Below are 20,430 nucleotides of genomic sequence, written 5' to 3' on the forward strand. Positions count from 1 at the left end.
GAACCAGAACCCAGGCTTGTGGCTGGGGAAGGACAGAACACCTCTACCCTCTCCTTTCCTGTTCCGTCCTCTCCAGCCCTGTCCTCTGTCCTGTCCTCTCCTCTCCTCCTTCCTTCCCTCCCTTCCTCCCTTCCCCTTCCACCCTATCACTACCTCTTCTTCCCTCTGTACTGTCTGTACTCCTCCTCCCCTTGTGACTTTCCCTCTTCCCTCTCCTCCCCCACCAGAGTGAGCCGCTACCCCGCCCCATCCAGTCCTTTCCCTTCTCTTCTCTCCTCTGGATTGCTTGGTCTGGTCCATGGCTGTGGCTTCTGTGGTGGCGGTGGCGGCTGCTGCTGCTGCTGCTGCTGCTGCTGCTACTGCTACCTACCAGACAGCCAAGGGGTTAAAGGGGCGGAACCTGGATGGGGCGGGGCTGGGACAAGCTGAGGGGGAGGGGTGTCCAGGGGGAGGGAACTAGGAGTAGGGGGCGGGCTGGGGAAGGGCCCCCCTCCCAGTGGTGGACTGCTGCGGAGGCTCTTAGAACCCCAGAGGGAGCCCAGGAGAGCGGCTGCGAGAGGGAAAAGACTAGGGGGCCCTTGCAGAGGGAGGAGTCGGAGCCAGGGTCTCCACCCCGACCGTGACCTGGGAATCCTTGGTTCTGGGAGGAGGAGGAGGAGGAGGAGAAAGCTGATTCCTGAAAGGCGGACGGACGCCCCCACCCTGGGCAGGGGGGCAGGCCACTCGATCGAGAGCAGCAAGCCAGCAGGAGGAAGCGCCTAAAACGCCTGTGTTCCGGGCTGCCCCCTCCCGCCCCCCGTCTCAGCCTGGGGAGTTGGGGAGCAGTTTGCCTCTGCTTTGACCTTCCCCCCCAGTAATCCACCCGACATCATGAGACTGGAGACTGGGGGCCCTCTTGAGGTGAAATTGCTGGACTGAGTTTGGGGGGTCCTCCTTTGGTCATTCTGTGGAGGAACTGGGAGACGTCCCCCCAACACCTAAGAGTGGAGTAGCAGTCACTGCTGCTGTGGAATTTGAACTCAGGGACTTTGTGGCTAGAGAGCTGCCGGCTGCTCCCTGGCCGTACTCCTCGAATGGTGCCTTGGCCAGTGGAGTGAGAGAGTGAGTGGGGGGGGGCCTCCTCGAAGTACCTCCCTGCTGGGTACTTCCCTCCCCAATCTTTCTCCTCCTCTCTCTGCTCGCTGCGGGGAAGATGTATGAGAGCGTGGATGTAGGGGTGCTCACCCCCAGCCCAAACCCCTTTCTTGTGGTGGATTTTTATAATCAGAGCCGGGCCTGTTTGCTCCCTGAGAAGGGGATTCCCGCCTCCGGCCCTTACTCCACCCCACTCCGGACTCCGATTTGGAACAACTCGAGCCGCTGTAGGTACCAGCACCCCCATTTCCTATTGTAGGGTGCCCCATGGGCCTTGGGATAGGAAGCCTGACCTTACCTATGGACACCTCACTTTTCTGGTCTTCTCTTTCTTTCTCTTCAACTTGGACACTTCACTGGACAATTCTGTCCCTGCCACCCCAGTACCTCCTTTTGCAGAGGAGTATGGGCACCTTTCCCCCTTTTAGATCCCTGTCAATGATTTTGCCCCCAACTAAAGGGGTGATATCAACTTGGGGGAGGGCAAAGGGCTACTATCTAGGGGCTGTCATGCTCAGAGGAAAAGGATCTCCCCACCCCCAAACTGGCACCCCCTTCTCCTCCATGGTGACAGCTGCTGCTCCCAATTCATAGCTCACACTTCATTAATGTGGGTGTCAGGGGAGTATGTTGGTGTGTGTATTGTTTGGAAGGATGAGAGTGTGCACCAGAAAGAACTTTATTTTAACCCTTCTATCTCTTCCCACATCTCAATGAAGCCTGGTACCCAGTGGGGCATGGTGGGAATAGACTGAGCCCCTTTTCTTTGACTGGTCTCTTTTGTGCTCTTGAGCATCATTATTCCCTCCCCTCCAATGGAAGGTGGGAGGACACCTCCCCCAGTAGGGGAGTATGGCACAAAATTTGGAGCAGAATTGGAATTTTTCGTATAGCTCTTTTCTGTCTTGGACCATCTCTATTCTCACCCAGGGTATCAGGAATGTTGAAGGGTGGGGGAAGGGGGGGTTACAGGTCAGCATGTGAAAGCAAAGTGATTAGTGAAGATTTTGAAGGTTGAGGAGATGACTCCAATCCTTTTGACAATGGGGGGTGCCTCTACTCTTCTTCCCAATGGGGAAAATCAGCTTGTTCCCCTGACACACTAAAGTTGTTACCTCCTACCTATAACACTTCCTCCTTGGTATTCATCCTTTCTCTTAGGATCATAGATGTCTAGACCTTGGACTTTAGAGGCCATCTCATCCAACTGCCTATTCTTTTTCTGTATTATGAGACCTTTTAGACCCTTTAGAACAGGAGTCTTTAATCCACTTGGATAGTCCTTGGGTAGGTGTCAGGGCAATGTGAACTTGGAACTTTTAATACTTTGATAACTATTTCAATATAATTGGTTTCCATTGTAGTATTTTATTTTGTGAATTTGAAAACAATCTGAGGAAGTCCTTAAGCGTCGCCAGACTGCCAAAGGGGTCTATGACACAAAAACAGCTTGTCTTCCACCACACTTGGGGGTGGTGGTGTGGTATTGTGCAGGCTTTGTATTGTGTGTACACCTGTGTGTGTATGTTGTGCCCAGCTGTGTGTCTCTGTGTACAGAGTACCTGGGTGTGAAGGACCTCTCCTGGGGGTTTTTGCTAGATGGGCTCAGATTTCTCCCTCAGGCTTCTTAGGTTTCCCTGGAGTACTGACTGCCTCTCACTTCCAATCCACCCTGCCTGCCTGCCCACCTCCCCTCCCCTCTTTCTTTCTTAGGCTGGAGAGGGGATCCCTTCCTTAAGAGAAAGGCATTCCTGGATGGGGAAGGGGAAGGACCATGCAAATTGGAAAAGGAGTGAGAAAGTCCTTTCCACCCATATCGGACTTAGAGACTCACTAGGTGGGGATACGGGGTTTGGCTTGGCACTGGTCATCCTGATCTTCTGGCCCAGGCTGTGGTCACCCCCACCCTACCCATCTCTTCCCATTGTTCTGGCCCCTGACCTTTGATTCTTATCCAGGAATCCAGTGGATGGGGAGGGCTTTGCTTTGGGGAGGGGGAGATTGCTTATTGACTTTAGTTGGATAATGGGAGTGGGGTGGGGACTGGAGTGAGGCAGAGGAAGAAATGAGAACTCAGGATGAAGTTTTTTCACTAGCCTCACTCCCAACTTCAGGGAAGAAGGTGACTCTGCTGGACTTAACCTGGCTGTTTAAAGTTGTTATTCTTCCCTGATGGCTCATTCCACCTCCTAGCCACCCCACCCCCCATCACCAAAGGATTCCCCCTCGAAATTGTTGGGGACTGAGTGTCTGTGTTTTCCTTGTCAGGTTGTCTTGGGCCACCACAGTATCAGTTTCCTTCCCTCTCCTTACCCTTTGAAGTATCCAGTAAGTAGAGAGGTAGATTGTGCTGTGGTATATTGTCCCCAAATGGATGGGAAAGCTGAGCCGTGGGCTGTCCCAGGTTTGGCAATGTTATCCTCTGTCCCTGGGATCCCAGATCCATGGTGTGTGCCAGTTATCCAGAGGGCAAGGGGCCTAGACCTAGCTTTCCTAGACTCATCACGCCCTTCCCCTTCCACTTTCCCAGTTGGAAGAAAGGCTGTGGTCAGCTGTGAGCAGAAAGTTGAGGTCAAGAGGAACAGGGATCTGGGGGCAGATGCCTTCACAGGAAGGGCACAACGTGTGCCCACAACAACAGACACAAAACTTAGAAGACTGGGCAGCTCCTGTTATTATAATCTGTTCTACCCCCTTGATAACTGAGAGTTCTCCTCTCCCTCTGATGGGGGAGTGGGAGGAGTCATCCAGGCTGGGGGTGGGGTGGGGGTCTGGTGAAGATTCTTACCTTGCCAAAGGGTAATGGACTTGGGGTTAGAGCACTGGGGTCCCCTTATTCCACCCCCGTTGGGGGGTAGAGATGACATATAGAGATGGGTAGAGATGTTGGAGGGACAGGATGTTTCTCCCTCCTCCTTTGCCTTAACACTCAGGACTGCTTTACGCCTCTGCCTGCTCCCAGACATCCAAGAATGTGGAGCACGTGGGAGCCCCAGGGAGAAGGGGGGGAATGTTGAGGGGGGGAGATGCTTATCGGAGTTAGCCCAGATAGGCCCGACCTCTTCCGTCCTCCTCCCCCTTTGCCCCCCTCCAACGCACATTTTCATACTCTACCCCCTTCTGTTTTTCTGGGCTAGGGAATTTGGGGAGGGGGCTGGTCTCTGGAGACCTATCCCTCTCCCCTTGGGGGCTGCTGGGGAGTGGGGAATAGCAGTGGAGCCAGACTTGGAGTGGGGGAGGGAAAGGGAGGTCCTGGCCAAGGGCCCATCCGATTTCCTGCTGATCTTCAGGAAACTGGCCCCTCTGAGGGGTGGTAGGGAGGTAGTGGAGACAGGGGCCAGTCCAGGGAGTTTCTTTCTTCCAAACCTGAATGGGAAGATGCCCCCTTTCTCCACAGCCTAACCTGTCCTTGGCTAGGAATCAAGACACCTTAGTTCTCTGTTGAGTTCTGGACTTTGATCTAGGTTCTATCCTTCCTTTAATCTCTGTTTTCCCCTTCTCTGGGGAAGGGGGGGGGAGCTTTGATGGGTAGTGAGAGAAAGTGAGATAGTAAGCTGTTTCTTCCCTGGGGCTGACAGCTCTATGATGTTTCCAGCAGGAAAGTGGTCTCCTGGGTGGACGGAGGTATATTTAAAGATAGAGTGGCCCACAGGACAGATGGATGCAGTTTCTCCCTCCTCTTTCAGTGGCCAGAAAAGGAAAATTGAGGTGGAGAGAGGAAAGGACGGTGCCCTTTAGTCCCTTACACCACCCACCAATCTCCCCCTCTGCTTGTTCTTCTTTTGATCTGATGGCAATAAACCTGGGGAGAAGAGGGAGTGGAATGCAGGGGGGCCAAGCCTTCAGATTCAGAGGTGGTGGCTATGTCAGGAGCAGGGCTGGGCTTACCTGGGTGACTAGGCAGGAGATTCTGTCTCGAGGGGTGTGTGTGTGTGTGTGTGTGGTGGGGGGGAGGATGGGGGGGGGGGAGAGAAGAGAAAATGTGTGCGTATGCAAGTGGGGCAAAGGGTATATAAGGAGGTGTAGAAACTGCTACAGCTTGAGGTGAAGAAGTGGTTGGAAGCCAGTCTCTATCCTGTTTAGTCGTCCCTTTCTCTTGCTTTCTTTCTATATCTCTCCTCACCCCTCCTTTCCCCAAAGCAATTTTTTCTTTTCCACCAACACCCTCTGGACTTTGCCTTTGCTGCATATTTCTGCTTGGCCTTTGCTTTCCTCATTTCCCCTCCCCCCCCATCACTTTTCAGAAGTGTCTCTTCCTCTGCTCATACCCACCTTCCCCAAATCATCAGTTTCTCCCTCCCCATCCTATGCCCCCCTCTCTGTTTCCTCCAGTTCTCTCTGCAGTCTCTTCATCCTCTTTCATCGGTCTCCTTTCCTCTGCTCCCCAAGGTCTCTGTCTCTCTCTGCCTTTTCTCCTCATAGAGAATCGACCATTTTCAATCCTCTGCAGAAAGTGGCTCTTGGGGGGGGGGTCTGGTCCCCTAGGGGAGGCGGGGCCAGGAGGCCAAAGGCCAGGTGGGGTAGGAGGGGAGGGGTCATCGCCTTTGTCCCTCAGCTTGTTGGAATGCTGGGCTCCTGGTCAAGCAGTGGGGACCCACACCCCCTTGTCCTTGATATCGCTCCCCCCCCCACCTTCTCCAGGCTGGATTGTCTATTGTTGCTGGTTTGCGTCTTGGAAAAAGTTAGCACAACAAAGGACTCCTTTGTCCAGATCCCCTCCCCCCCCAGCCTCACCCCGGCCCCTCACCCCCCTTGCAGTCCCCCCTCCCCAAGCAGCTGTTCTCAGGCCTCCCTGTCTGTCTGATTTACTTGTCTAGGGCTAAGGAAGAGTGGAAGTGATGAGGGAAGCAGGGTGTAGGACAGTTTTGTGGGGTGAAGGGCCCTAGGAGATCTAAAGTTTCATGTGCTTTCCTGCATTGAATTCCAGTGTGTAGGAGAAACTGAGGTCAGGATGGAGGGATTGAACTCTGCAACCATTAACGTTCCAGGTTAGGGGACTAGGGCAGGATGGTGTCTGGGGTCTTGATGCCTTTCTCTGAGATGATTGTAGGCCCTAGCCAGCTGGGCTGGCACAGTGCCCTTCTCTCCATCCTCCTGGCAACCCCCAGAGAGAAAGAGGTCTATCATTGATGAGGTTGAGATGAGAGAAGGGGAATGGGCTAGTATCTTCTATTTCCTGGTACCCAATCCCTTCCCTTCTCATCAAGCATGAAGTTTTGGAGAGCCATGGAGTGTGTGTGTGTGTGTGTGTGCACGCGCGCGCGCGCGCGCGCACGCGCCGTGAGAGAGAGAGAGACTTTTGACTTTTGGCAGTAACATGGTAATGTTAATGGGGTACCTGCATCTTTGGACATTATCATGTTGCGGGTTCACATAATTGTTCTTGCTAGAGCTTTGTAGATAGAATAGTGGTTAGGTGTGATAAAGGTTCAGCTTTGAGGGGCTAGAATTCCCTTTATGTCATGCTGGCAAACCCCCTCTGTATTCTACTATCTGACTTGGCTGGGGGTCAGAAAGAGGACTGTCACAGAGGAAGGAGGCTGGACACTATGACCATTGGATGGTGGTGGTTTGAGAGCTGTGCAGGAATGGAAAACAGATGATCCTAAGGAGTAGGAGAGGTGTTTTTTGCTTTTTATCATTGCAGTAGTTTGCCACTACCCCACCCTCCCACCTGGACTCCAAGAGCCCCAACATGGATCTCCTGACCTCAAATATACTTAAAGTTTGCCCCATACCCCCTAGGAAGACGGTATGGCTGTAGAGAATCTGGCCTGTGTTGTATACCCAGCTGCCACCCCAACAGGTTACTCACCTTCCCATTTGCTGGAAACTCAATAGCAGGAGTGGTGGAGTGAATCCTAAACAGTAAGGAGACTAAGACAAACTGACCATTGAGTAGAAACAAGCCCCCTTTGTCCCCCCCACTTTGGCTTGGGGGCAACATCCCAACACATGCCTTCAACACAAATCTACACATGGCTGGTGGGCTGGTAGAGGGCACCAACAGGGTTCCCAATCTCTGACTCCTGGGAAGGGACACTCCTAGGGTCAATGTTAGGGGGCCTCTATCCCTCTCCCATTCAGTAGGCCAAGAGCTGAGAGACAGGGGGAAGATCAGCAGTGTCTCTGCCCTCCTGCTCTACTCCTTGGTTTCCTGGCCAGAGGAGAGGGAGGGAATTATTTGCTGGGGGGGGGGCCGGGGGGCTGGGGGGGGGGGGGGGGTTAGAGAACGGAAGCAGAGAAAGGAGGGGGAGTGGACTGACTTTGAACATCCTGTTGACCCCAGTTTCCTCTGGTCCAGACTCAGGCCCTCCCCCCCCTCTTCCCATCTTGCCTTAACTCCTTCCTAGCTATATGGAAGGAGAGAAGAATTAATGAGAAAGGGTTTCAGCAGGTGATCACTCCGACCCAGTGAGTGATAGAGGTTACAAGAAGTGATACTTTATCCAGCTGTGATGACATTGTGTAAGGTAGTGTCTGACTGGTCTGGGTCTGCCTAGTACCTCCTAGAACTGTGTGGTCACCAGGGTGTAATGAGGCCAGGGAGAGTTTGGAAGGTGGGGTTCATAAATTATAGATTTTGAGTTGCAAGTTATGGCCCATTAAGGGGACGACTTGCCCTAGGTTACACAGGTAGTGATGAAAAGAATTAGAATTCAAACTCAGGTCCTTTTCTTTCTAATCCCATGCTTTTTCCCATATTTTTACCATATTGCCTATGAGAATGGTGGGGGTCTTAAGTTATCAGAAGGTATTGTGGAATGATGGTTGGAGCCTAGGGTTTCTAACCTGTGCTTTCTCATTTTCTCTTGCCAAACCTTTCAGCCATTGAAACTCAGAGCAGCAGCTCGGAGGAGATTGTGCCCAGCCCCCCCCCCCCACCCCCCCTCCCCCGAATCTACAAGCCGTGTTTTGTCTGCCAGGACAAGTCCTCGGGGTACCACTATGGGGTCAGTGCCTGTGAAGGCTGTAAGGTGAGTTAGGTGTATTGAATAGACCATCGCTGAACGATGAGGGGAAGAAATAACTTTGAAATACAGAGGATGTCTATAGGTTTCCCCCTTCCTTCCTGGTTATAGTCTGTACCCCTCAATAATTTGATTTGTGTGAGGGGAAGGGGGTTGGTTGTTTTTGGCTTTGTCCCGTCTGTATTCCTTGAGAGATGATAAGGGGATGAACAGGGATGTCCTGATCTTTTAAGAAGGAATAGATGTATGGTTACAACTATAGTCAACCTCTTTGACTTCTTCCTTTCCCTCAAACACCTCCTCAGACTGCCTCCTGTCCTGCCCTGTGTAGAGGCCCCTAGGCCCAAAGTGTGGTCTTCTCCCTCTCCACTAAAGGCTGCATTCCCAAGGCTGATGCCTCTGGCTGGCAGGGTGAAAACCCGCCACTGCTGCTCCTGGGGTTACTATGGTGAGCTGGCATCTGACCTGCTCTTGGCAAGAGACCCAGGAGGCCTCCCCCAGCAGCCCTGCCTGAACCCTATTGGAATAACCTGGCAGGAGGAGTGCCCAGTGAGAGGAGGTGTAGAGCTACCCCTTGGGGAGTTGCCTACCCTACTCTCAAAAAATGCTAAAGCTATTGGCTACCAGGATCCCCTCCCCCAGTGCCAGCACATCTTGATTTCCTGTAGCCCCACAGCCACCCACTTAGACCCCATTCCTACCCCATTACTCTAGATTTGGCTCTTGGAATGGGGAGTGGACCCCTCAGAAACACCTAGTGTGGCACAGTCATATTCACTCCCACCATCCTGCAGTGCACACCGTCTCTACTGTTTTCCCCTCCCCAGGGCCTCCAGCTCCCACAGGAGTCAGGCCTGAGAAGTTACACAGCTGAGTTCTCTAATCCTGGGCCTCTCTAAACCTGTGGACTTGGGGATAGAGATCAAGGGCAGAGCCCAAGGCCTCAGACTGCCTTCTCTGTGCTTGTGTATTAGTGTGTGTGCATGCATGTGTGGCATATGTTATATCTTATGTGGGTCTTACCTGGGAATGCAAGTGTGTTTGTGTGTGGTCACCTGCCTACCTTCATGTCATGTGTGTGGGTCCTACCTGCATGCCCGTCTGCCCATGTATGTGTGCCTTTCTGCCTTCTTTCTAGTCTCTCTTAGTCCCTGTCTTTCTGCCCCTGTCTGTCTGTCTCTTTGCCTGCCTGTGAATCTATATTTTAGCCCCCTATCTATCTGTCTTTGTGCCCTAGTCTGTTCATCTTTCTGCCTGTCTGTCCCTCTTCCTGCTTGCCTCTTGGCTTTTCCTGCCCATCTGCCCACCTCTCTGTCCCTCTGCTCACCTTTCTGTCCCTCTGCCCACCTCTCTGCTTGTCTGCCCACCTCTCTGCCCGTCTGCTCACTTCTCTGCCCCTCTGCCCACCTCTCTGTCCCTCTGCTCACCTCTCTGCCTGTCTGTCCACCTCTGCCCATCTGTTCATCTCTCTGCCCCTCTGCTCATCTCTCTGCCTCTCTGCCCACCTCTCTGCCTGTTTGCTCACCTCTGTCCCTCTGCCCACCTCTCTACCTGTCTGTCCCCTTCTCTGTCTGTCTGTCCATCTCTCTGCCTGCCTGCCTCTGTCTGCCTGGCCCCCTTCCTGTCTGCCTCTGTTGGTTTGCCTGCCAGCCCACTGGTTTGTCTCTGCCTGCTGGCCTTTGTGCCTGTATATCTACTTACTGTGCGTCAGTCTGTGCCTGTGCCTGCTTGCCAGTGTGTTCTTAGCCACCAAGATTGTGGGCTCTGCCTCTGCCCCATCTCTGCCCCTCCACACCCCTCCCTGACTCATTCGTTACCTTGGGGCTGGTTCCTCAGAGGAGAAGCCGCTCAGGATGCCAGAGGCTGGAGGGGCAGTGGCGGAAGCGACAGCCTCAGCAGGCAGCCTTTGGGTTTCTCCTCTGGGAGTTCCTTTTCTCGTTGCTGAATCACATTCTCCTGACCCTGGAGCTCCTCTGCCGGGGGAGGTGGTGAGAAGACTGAGGGGGGGAGAGATGCTGTGTTGTCTTCGCCCAGAGGCCACAGATGGGGATCTGCCCCTCTTTCCCACCTTTGCTCTGTGGTTGCTGACCTCTGTACCCTACCCCCTCAACCTTGCTTCTTCTTCCAATTCTAGGGCTTCTTTCGTCGAAGTATCCAGAAAAACATGGTGTATACATGTCACCGGGACAAGAACTGTATCATCAACAAGGTGACGAGAAATCGCTGTCAGTACTGCCGACTACAGAAATGCTTTGAAGTGGGCATGTCCAAGGAGTGTGAGTGCCACCCCTTGCCACCCTCACTTGCCACAGCCTGGGCATTCTGGGGCCAAAACAGGGAGGGTGTGATGCTGTGTACAATCTGTGACCTGGGTTTCCCTTTCAGCCCTTAGGCAATGGAGGAACTGTGGGGCTAGGGGAGATGGGGCAAAGCTGAGGGAAAAGCCCAGCTTTCCATGAAGGAGTTGTCAGTGAAGGGAAGGAATGTACATGTGTGCGTGTGTGTGTGTGTGTGTGTGTGTGTGTGTGTGTGTGTAGAAGCTGTTTTCTTGGACTAGCCTGCTTATATTTACTGTTTAGCATGTGATGAAATACAGGAGGGACACCTGGGTTACCTATGACCTTGCCGGGAGGGAGAGGGACTCAATTCCATTTAGCACAGTTCCCTTCAGAGGTAGGAATACCATAGACTTGGAGCCCCAGAGACTCAAGAGCTCTTGGGGAATCCCTAGGGGAGAGGGCCAGTAGAAGAGAATTGAAAAGCCCATTTCTTCTCCACCCCCTCCTCCACTTCACACCATCTCAAATCTGGGGTTCCCAGCCTGATTCTGAGGAACATGGAGTTTGAATTTGGGCTGAGTAGAGGGCAGGCTAGAAGGAGGCAGGACCTGGGGTGGGGGGAATCCTCTTGTGTTTGAATCATGGGTGTTGTTATGGCAACCAATGATTGATGATGTCAGAGATAAATGACGCTGACAGAAGCCTCCGTCTGCGTTGGCTGTTGTCATGGAGCCAGAACCTTCAGACTTGGGGGAGGTGGGCAGCAGCAGCAGGACTCCCCTTCCCTGCCCCCAATCCATAGCCCAATATAGCATGGGGGCGTGGAAAAAAGATGCATGTACACGTGTGTACAGAGCCTCAGACACATGCAGATAAGAGACACTCAGATATATAGAGCCCCATCAATTCCCATCGCCTTTCCTAGTGCGAGGTACATGAGTTCTGGGGGAATAAGCAGGTCTAGTCTACAGCCTTTGGGAAGCCCAGAGTTTCCCAGTCTCCAATGTGCCCCAGCCTTAGTGACAGACACTATGTAGTGTTGGCTTCTGTCTGGGACTGAGCATGCGCTGCCTTTCCTTCCCCACCCCCTCTGTCCCACCCCTTCTATTCCCCCTTCTCCCCTCCCCCCTAGCCTGTGCTGGTGCTAGCTCACTGCAGGAGGTAGAGGATGAGATTTGCTACCCTTGTTATCTAAGCCCCCCCCATATATACACACGCAGGAGTTTTCCCAGGCTCCCTTCATGGTTGGGTAGGGAGGGAAGAAGTAGGGAGCTTCAAACCCCTAGAGGGGATCCACCTCTGAACTGATCCTACCTCACTGTCAGGCTTTCCTCAACTCCACCTCAGTGTGTACATGTGCTCAGAGAGAAAGGAGTAGGTTGGGGACAGACAGCCATGGGGACCCCCCCTCCCCATCCCTTCCTCCCTCCCTGCCTTCCCAGAGCTCTGTGCCCTGGAGCTGAGCAGCTGCCATTTCAATAGAATTAAAGCTTCCGAATGATAAACGTCTTGTCACAGCTGCAATTTTCTCTTCCCAAATTATCCCCCCGCTTTCTCTTCCTCTCCCTCACCCTCGCCCTCTCTCTCTCTCTCTCCTGCACTTTATTGAATTTGCAGAGTCGACATGAGTGATCTCCAAATTATGCTAGCTCCTCTCTCTCTCTCTCTTTCTTTCTCTCTCTCTCTCTCTCTCTTTCTCTCTCTCTCTCTCTCTCTCTCTCTCTCTCTCTCTCTCTCTCTCTCTCTCTCTCTCCCTCTCCCTCTCTCTCCCTCTCCCTACCCCCCTCGACTGCCAGACCCCCCATCCCCCTCACTCTCCAGGATCTCCTCCTCAGTCATCCCCCCCCTTCCCCCACCCAGCAGCGGCTGAGTCCCTGCCCTGTGAGTGATTGTGTGTCGGAGATAATCGGCTGGTAACGACCCCATCGCTTCTTTAAAGGCGAGTGGTGTGTGCGGCTCAGCGCCCACGGTGATTTGTCAGCTCCCTGGCTAATGGGCCGAGAGATCCCCCCATTCCTACCCTCCTGCCCAATTCCCTTTCCTTTGCAGGGGGCCCTGAGAGAACTGTTCCTTTAGGCTTTCCTCCTGACACCTCCCAGTCCCACCTTGAGGTGCTGTACTCAGATGCAGGAATAGAGGGACCCTTTGCATCATTCAGCCCAAGGCCCAGGATGTATGAGGGCCCTGGGGGAGGAAGATGAGGAAAAGCAAAACAAAAGGGAGTTTGGGGAAACAGACTTAGGTGATATGAATGTGCACAGACAAATGCACACCCCAGAGCATGAGGATGCAAAAGCCCACATATACCCATGCCTCTCGGCAATGCCTGGGGCCTATGCCCAGCCAAGCTGTGGGCCCATAGACGTGGTCAAAACGTTGCTACATACGGTATGTACATATGTGGACCTTGCTTCCTGATTCAGATGAGGGAGGAAGCACTGAGGTTGGAGGACCAGTTTTCTCACCCTTTGTTGGTAGGGGTGTGTGTGTATGTGTGTGTGTGTGTGTGTGTCTGTTTGCATGTTTGCATTCACAAAGATGACTTTGCTAAGGAGATAACAGCTCTGCCTGGCCTAGATGTGCTGGCCTGGTGAGGAAATCCCGCCTCTTTAAGATATGAGGAGCCCCCTGGGGTGGGGGGCCAAGGCCTCATGAAAGGACCTCACCCATCACACTGCTTCTAACTCCCTCCCCTATTCCCCCTCTCCTTTGCCCTCCTTTCTCCAGCTGTGAGGAATGATCGGAATAAGAAAAAGAAAGAGACGCCCAAAGCAGAGTGTTCAGAGAGCTACACGCTGACCCCCGAGGTGGAGGAGTTGATTGAGAAGGTTCGAAAAGCTCATCAGGAAACCTTTCCTGCCCTCTGCCAGCTTGGAAAATACACTACGGTATGGGAATCTAGGAGTAGGGGGGCAAGGAACATGGGGAGATGGTGCATTGAAACCTGCAAAGGGCTGGGCAGGAGGAGGGTGGGGGAGATGGGGAGGTGAATGGGATGTTGGGAGCATGGGGGCAACTTCACGGCACAGGAATGAGGACGCCAGAGGCATCGATCTGATTCCCTGATCTTAAAAAGGGCTGATCTTCCTGATTCAGAGGCCTTCCTTGCCTCTGGAGCTGTGTGGACTCTGGATGGTGGAATAGAACAAAGAGCGCTGGGCTTGGAATCAGAAAAATCCCACATCCAGCTCTTACTAGTTGTGTGGACGTAGGCAGCAAGGCAATGACCCTCTCAGAGCCTCAGTTTCCTCATCTGTAACAGAGTTCTGGTGAAGATCAAATGTGATCATTGTCGGTTAAGTTTTACCTGCATTGGCAGAAGGGAGTTTCCTTACTGGGAGATCCCTATGTTGATGAAATCACAGGGCAAGACTGGGAGGGAACCCCATAATACCTAACATTTATACAAGGTGTCCCAAAAATCTTAGTGAAGTTTTAATCTTTAACCAAAGGAGGGAAGGAAACATTTATTAAGCATCTACTATGAACTAGGCACTGTGCTAAGCTTTTTACAAATATTATCCTCATAAACAAACATAATCCCCACAACAACTCTGGGAGGTGGATACTGTTATCATCCCCATTTTACAGATAAGAAAACAGGCTAAAGGAGGTTAAGCAGCTTGCTTAGGGTCACATAGCTAGTAAAGTGTCTCAGTCTGTATTTGAACTCAGATTCTTCCTGATTCCAGGCTGAGTGTTCTATTGACTGCTTCATTACTAACTGCTTTAATAAAACTGCACTAAGACTTCACATACACACACACACATACACACACACACCCACACCCACACACATACCCCTATTATTTATTTTGAAAGTTTTTAAACTTTGGAGTTCCAGATTCTTTCTTCCCCTCCAGCCCTTCCTCCACCCAATGAGAAGGCAAGCAATATGATATCAATTATACCTGTGAAGTCATGCAAAGCATAGCCATGTTAAAAAAAAAAACGCAAGAAAAATAGAGTGAAAAAAGTATCCTTCAATCTGTACTCAGAGTTTATCAGTTCTCTCTGGAGGTAGATAGCATTTTTCATCGTGGGTCCTTTGGAATTGTTATGGATTATGGTATTGATCAGAGAAGCTAAGTCTTTCACCATTGATCATCATTACAATATTGCTGTTACTGTGTAAAATGTTTTCCCGGTTCTGCTCACTTCACTTTGCATCAGGTCATTGTGGGTCTTGCCATGTTTTTCTAAAACCACTCCTTTCCTCATTTCCCACGCACGATGGTGTTCTGTCATAGTCATATACCACAACTTGTTCAGCCATTCCCCAATTGATGGGCATCCCCTCAATTTCAATGCTTTGCCACCACAAAAAGAGCTACTCTAAATATTTTTGTACGTGTAGATTCTTTTCCTTTTTCTTTGATCTCTTGGGGAATCAGACCTACTATCAGTATCGTTAGGTCGAAGGATATGCACAGTTTTATAGCCCTTTGGGCCTCGTTCCAAATTTGAACAAAAATTTTTGGGATACCCTGAACAGCAGGGTTCAGGCTTTGCAAAGTGCTTTGCATATGTTATCATATTCTTTGATTTTTGGCAACTCTAAGAAGTTGGTACTACAAGTATTTCAAATTATTTTAAAAGATCTATTGATGACCACTATGCCTGACTACAGTCATTTTGTGATCTCCTACCCCACACTGAGCCCTACCTTGTATTAAAGAAAAACAGTTAAACTAAACCTGATACACTGTCCACATCTAGCAGTATATGCAGCATTCTGTGTGTGTCCTTCCACCCCTTCCCCCAGGAGAATGGACGTATTTAGTGCCGTGTCCGTGGTCACACAGCAAAGATGGGTCAAAGGTGTGGTATAATCCTAGATATCTCCTGTTTTCAAGTCCAGTGTTTTTCCCAGGGCACCACACTTCCTTTCTATATCTACAGCCCTTTGCAAATCCTGAAGTGCTATATGCATATTGCTGTTAGTGCTGTTATCTGCTCTGTGACCCTCAGTAAGTCACCTGTACCTCTCAAAGCTTCAGTCCACCGTGCTGGGGGTGCTCTCCTCATCTCTGCCTCCTGGCTTCCCTCGCCTTCTTTATGTCCCAACTGAAATCCCATTTTCTACAGGATGTCTTTCCTAACCCCTCTTAATTCTAGTACTTTCCCTCTGTTCATTATTTCCAATTTCCCCTTATATAGCCTGTTTGTACATATTTATCTGCTTTGTATCCTCTATTAAATTGTCTGCTCCATGATGGTGGGGTCTGTCCTTTGCTTCTTTTTGTATCCCTAGTGCTTAGCATAATGCCTGGCACATAGTAGGCGCTTAATAAATGTTTACTGACTGACTGACCTCTTAAAACTTCAGTCTCACCTGTAAGGATAACAGTAATAAGTAACATTTGTAGATTGATTTAAAGCTTGCAAAGCACTTTATAATATGTTAACTCATTTGATCCTCAGAACAACCCTATAAGATGGGTTGTTATCTCCATTTTCCAGATAAGGAGGCTGAGAAAGGTTAAGTGATATTACTTAGGATCATATGGATAATGTATCTAGAACAGGATTCAAACTCAGGTCTTCTTAACTCCAAGTCTAGTACTTTTTCCACTTCCATCAACTAGCTGCCTAGGGCTAATGAAGCATTACCTGCTTCAAGGATATGAGGAAAGTGCTTTGTTAGCATGATAGGAACAGGCATTGTTGGCATAGCCTTAGCTGTCATCAGTAACATGGTGTTGGGTCAGGGTGGAGGTTGTCAGTCCTGAGAGGTGTTACGAGGTCAAGGCCAGGAAGAGAAGAGTCTTCAGTAGGTAAGCCACAGGGGACAGTTGGCTGGTACTTGTCACAAGCCTCCTTTCTTTCCTTCTCCTCCCCTAGAACAACAGCTCGGAACAGCGGGTCTCCCTAGATATTGACCTCTGGGACAAGTTCAGTGAACTCTCCACCAAATGTATCATCAAGACTGTGGAGTTTGCCAAGCAGCTTCCCGGCTTCACCACTCTTACCATTGCTGATCAGATCACCCTTCTCAAGGCTGCCTGCCTAGACATCCTGGTGAGGGGCCCTGGGCATTGCCTGCCCTAGAACAGCCAGCGTTCCCTTCTTGCCTATTGGCCTTCCATTTGCCACCTTTGCTATGATCCTGTTCTCCCCACTCCCAAACAAGGAGAGGGGTCTAGGAGGGGGTGTCTGTGAAGAGTCAGAGTACTTCCAGTGCTAGTCAGTTTCCCATTTGTTCTCCTTTCCCATTGAAGGAAAATACTTGTAGAAGTTACCTTAGACTGTAGCAAAAACTTCCTTAGGGCAACAGTACTTAGCTTGGAGAGATTGGGGTGGGGGTGGGTTTCCTTTGGCATAGAAACAGGGAGATGACCAAGATGACCTCCCTTGATGAAATCCTCAGGGGCTAAAGGGGGCCTAGGTGTGTCAGGAAAATAATGAACCAGTATGACCTTTTCCCACCCTGTACCACCCCTAGATTCTTCGGATCTGCACGAGGTACACACCGGAACAGGACACAATGACCTTCTCAGATGGGTTGACCCTGAATCGGACGCAGATGCACAATGCCGGTTTTGGGCCCCTCACCGACTTGGTCTTTGCCTTCGCCAACCAGCTGCTGCCACTGGAGATGGATGATGCTGAGACTGGGCTTCTCAGTGCCATCTGCCTCATCTGTGGAGGTGGGTGGGTTTTAAGGACCTAAGGGGAACTGTAGGGATGTGGAATGGGAGTAGAGCCGAGGGTAGAGTGGGCAGGTTTCATGGCAGCTCCCCAAGCCTCTCCTAGGGTCTCCTATCAGGATGGAGTACGTGGGATTGCAAAATAGGAGATACCATGAAGGGGCCAAGGGAGAGGAGATACACTCCCATAATGCCTTTCAGATGAAGCCAGGATGATTCCTTATGTAGCTTTTAACACTGTCTCTTGAGATTCCAGCAGAATGCTGCCATACAAGCCCTAGACATGGGGGCATTCCCAGAGGAAGGGGTGGATCTTTGGCACTCTAACTTCCTCTTGGTCAGTCTAGTTCAGGGGTTCTTAACTTTTTTGTAGACACTCCTTGGCAATCTGGTGAATCTGATGGACTGCTTTTCAGACTAAGCTTTTAAATGCATAAAATACATGGTATTCCTAAAGAAACCAATTATATCAGAATCAGAGTGTTAAAGAAATCAAGTTTGCCTGCCCAGGTTGAGAACTCCCACTGTAAGACCAACACATTTAGGGGCAGCTGGATGGAATAGTGGATAGAGCACTGGCCTGAGAGTCAGTGTCAAATCCAGCCTCAGACACATAACACTTACTAGCTGTGTGATCCTGGGCAAGTCACTTAACCCACACTGCCTAGCCAAAAAACAAAAAACAAAAAAACCAGTGCATTTAGCAACAATATGCTGAGAAGGAGTCCATTGGCTTCACTAGATTACCAGAGGTATCTAGGACACAAAAGAAGCTCATGGATCTCTAGCCTGGAAGCATCTAAGCTAAGGACGGTGGATTTCTTCTCGACTATCTTCCCCTCTGCCAAACTGTTGCCCTTCTCACTTCATTGTCTACCTCTGAATTATGTCTGGGGTAGAGAATAGAGGGCTATCCTTGGAGTCAAGACATAGGTCGAAGTCCTCTTTTCAGCTCTGATCATGGTCAGTGCCCCATGGCAGGTGTCTGAGATAAGTCACAGAAAAGTTGCTGGTTTGCACAGTGGTGGACTCCATCTGAGACTTCTTTTACACTGATGAAGTCACAGGTGCAGAAAAAAAAAAATTGAAGATACCAGGTCAAGGATTTAGAGTAAGGGAGGGGAGGCTATCGTTGACAGAGCAGTAGATAAGGTGGCACATCCTCCTTTTACAACTGATACTATCAGTGGGTAAAATGACCCCCCCCATCCTTACCTGCTCCCAGACTCTGCTTAGCACCCTGGGCAGCAGTGCCCCTCAGTGGCCAAGCGTGGGACTGCATGACCAGATAGACTTTTTTTCCTTTCTCATTTGAGAAGGGAGGGGAGGGAAACAGGATGCTTACCCCACCACCTCTGCCTTCTTAGACCGGCAGGACTTGGAGCAGCCAGACAAAGTGGACACTCTGCAGGAGCCACTCTTGGAAGCCCTTAAGGTCTACGTGAGGAAGCGGCGGCCCAGTCGGCCTCACATGTTCCCTAAAATGCTGATGAAGATCACGGACCTTCGAAGCATTAGCGCTAAGGGTAAGTAAGGCAGCTGGCCCTCCCACTCCTATGAGAGCCCTACCCCAGAGCCCTCACCTGGGCCCTCGCCACAAGTGAGACCTCTGCAGTCTCGAGGCCCTGGATCTTGGCACCGAGAGGGGCAGGTGATTGTCTGCCTGTGACCACCCTCTCCTTGTCTAGATCTGCACCATAGGAAGGACTGAGCCCCACCTCCTGCTTTAGCAATGCCAGTTGCAAATAGACACCTCCTCCTCACTGAGTACCCTGGGGGTGGAGAGACTCCTTTTAAAAAATTTATTGTAACCTTAAAATTTTTATTGTAACCATCAACCAAAATAAACATTAAAACATACAAACAGGAGTAGGGGAGACTCCACCCTCCCTGGGGGGGTGAGGGTGACATTGGTGGATGACCTCCCTCCCTCTCTCCTCCTCTCCCAGGAGCTGAGCGAGTGATCACGCTGAAGATGGAGATCCCAGGCTCTATGCCACCCCTCATCCAGGAGATGCTAGAGAATTCAGAGGGACTGGACACTCTGAGTGGACAGCAGGGGGTGGGGGGGAGGGAGGGGGATGGGAGCAGCCTGGCCCCACCGCCGGGCAGCTGCAGCCCCAGCCTCTCCCCCAGCTCCAACAGAAGCAGCCCAACCACCCATTCTCCCTGACTGAACTCCAGCTCTCCCCCCTGCGGAAACACGGACACAGCCCTCATCCCACAACCTGGCTTTCTCTGTCTTCAGAAAGAAACCACCATGAAACACGTCTCCCCTCTCCCTTCACCCTCCCCCCCCAGGACTGAAGGAGGTCTCTGAACCTCATGGGGGCCTGGGGTCTGGATGGGAGGATGGAAGAGGTGGAAAGGATGGAGCCAAGTCTCCTCCCACTCCGTCCCTGCACTGGACTTAACTGCAGCCTGAACTGGTTATCATCCATTGTCCTGGACGGACTTCCCTGGCACGGTGGGGGTTGGGGCGAGGGACCGAGGGCTGAAGGGTGCCCTCTTTCCAAATCCCAGTCCTGGGCCCAAGCAGTGAGACCCTGCCAGGATGTGGTGGGAGAGGGTGGAGAGAACGCCATGCTCATAGAAGCGCCTCTTTGCTCACCACCCCCTACTCTCCACTCCACCCCCCAGCCTCATGTTCATCACCAGCAAACTCCGGGGGCTTTCAGCCCCACCATTCTCAAAACTAGCAAGCCATCCGCCCCCTCCCCGAGCTGGGGGAAAGTCTGGGGGCAGAGGTGGGGGGGGTTAGAGTCCCCCATGCTGTGGAATCCCCTCAGGTTGGTGATGGGGGGGCAGGGCTTCTCCCCTGTACATACTCCACTGAATCCTGCCCTGCCCCCCTTCCCTTTCCTCCCAGATATTACCACCTCCCCCGCTGGTTTTGTTTTTATTTTAATTTTTTTTGTTTTGATTTTTTTTTAAATAAGAAGTTTCATTTTAAGCACATTTGTACTGAAGGAATCTGTGCTGTGCATTGGGGGGGAGGGGGTGCTGCCCTGGGGGCAGCTGGGCTCAGAGCCTGGGGGAGGGGGAGGGGAGATTAATGGGGGAAAGAAGAATACCTAACCCCAAGGGAACTCCCTCCCTTCTTTTTTCCTTTGCCCACCCCTTCCTCTCCCCCTAGAGCCCATTTCTCCTCAGTTTTCTCTCTCAAACTGTGAAATACTGCTCTAAAGCCAACCCCTCTCTCTACACCCCCAACACCCCCATCACTGGGGGAGAGGGGGCCAGACCCCCACACCGTTTCTCTCTACTCCTAACCACTGGGTGTGGGCTTTCCTAGAGAGCAGGGGAGAAAGGAGGCTTTTTATAGGGGGTGGGGGGAGGGGAAGGGTCTTATTGTTTCTCCTCTCCCCCCTTAGCTCCTGTTGTATGGTGCTCCCC

General features: G+C 51.5%; 1 protein-coding gene across 2 annotated transcripts in view; it reads left to right on the forward strand.

Annotated features, from left to right (window-relative positions):
* Window positions 1–19,784, forward strand: part of LOC114040380 (retinoic acid receptor alpha-like) — a 30,475-nt gene extending 10,691 nt beyond the window's left edge. The window contains exons 1-8 of one of the 2 annotated variants that reach the window (XM_027858473.1): window positions 855–1,361; window positions 7,963–8,111; window positions 10,240–10,381; window positions 13,112–13,272; window positions 16,229–16,405; window positions 16,830–17,034; window positions 18,402–18,560; window positions 18,984–19,784. In XM_027858473.1, the coding sequence (XP_027714274.1) occupies window positions 1,193–1,361; window positions 7,963–8,111; window positions 10,240–10,381; window positions 13,112–13,272; window positions 16,229–16,405; window positions 16,830–17,034; window positions 18,402–18,560; window positions 18,984–19,207 (1,386 nt within the window). In that variant the 5' untranslated portion in view covers window positions 855–1,192 and the 3' untranslated portion in view covers window positions 19,208–19,784. Of the gene's footprint in view, window positions 1–854; window positions 1,362–7,962; window positions 8,112–10,239; window positions 10,382–13,111; window positions 13,273–16,228; window positions 16,406–16,829; window positions 17,035–18,401; window positions 18,561–18,983 lie in introns of those variants that run through there. The other variant, XM_027858472.1, reaches the window with a different exon arrangement.
* Window positions 19,785–20,430: the final 646 nt, after the last annotated feature.

The sequence above is a fragment of the Vombatus ursinus genome, unplaced genomic scaffold (assembly GCF_900497805.2).
Source record: "Vombatus ursinus unplaced genomic scaffold, bare-nosed wombat genome assembly UNPS02013047.1, whole genome shotgun sequence".
Lineage (NCBI taxonomy): Eukaryota > Metazoa > Chordata > Mammalia > Diprotodontia > Vombatidae > Vombatus > Vombatus ursinus.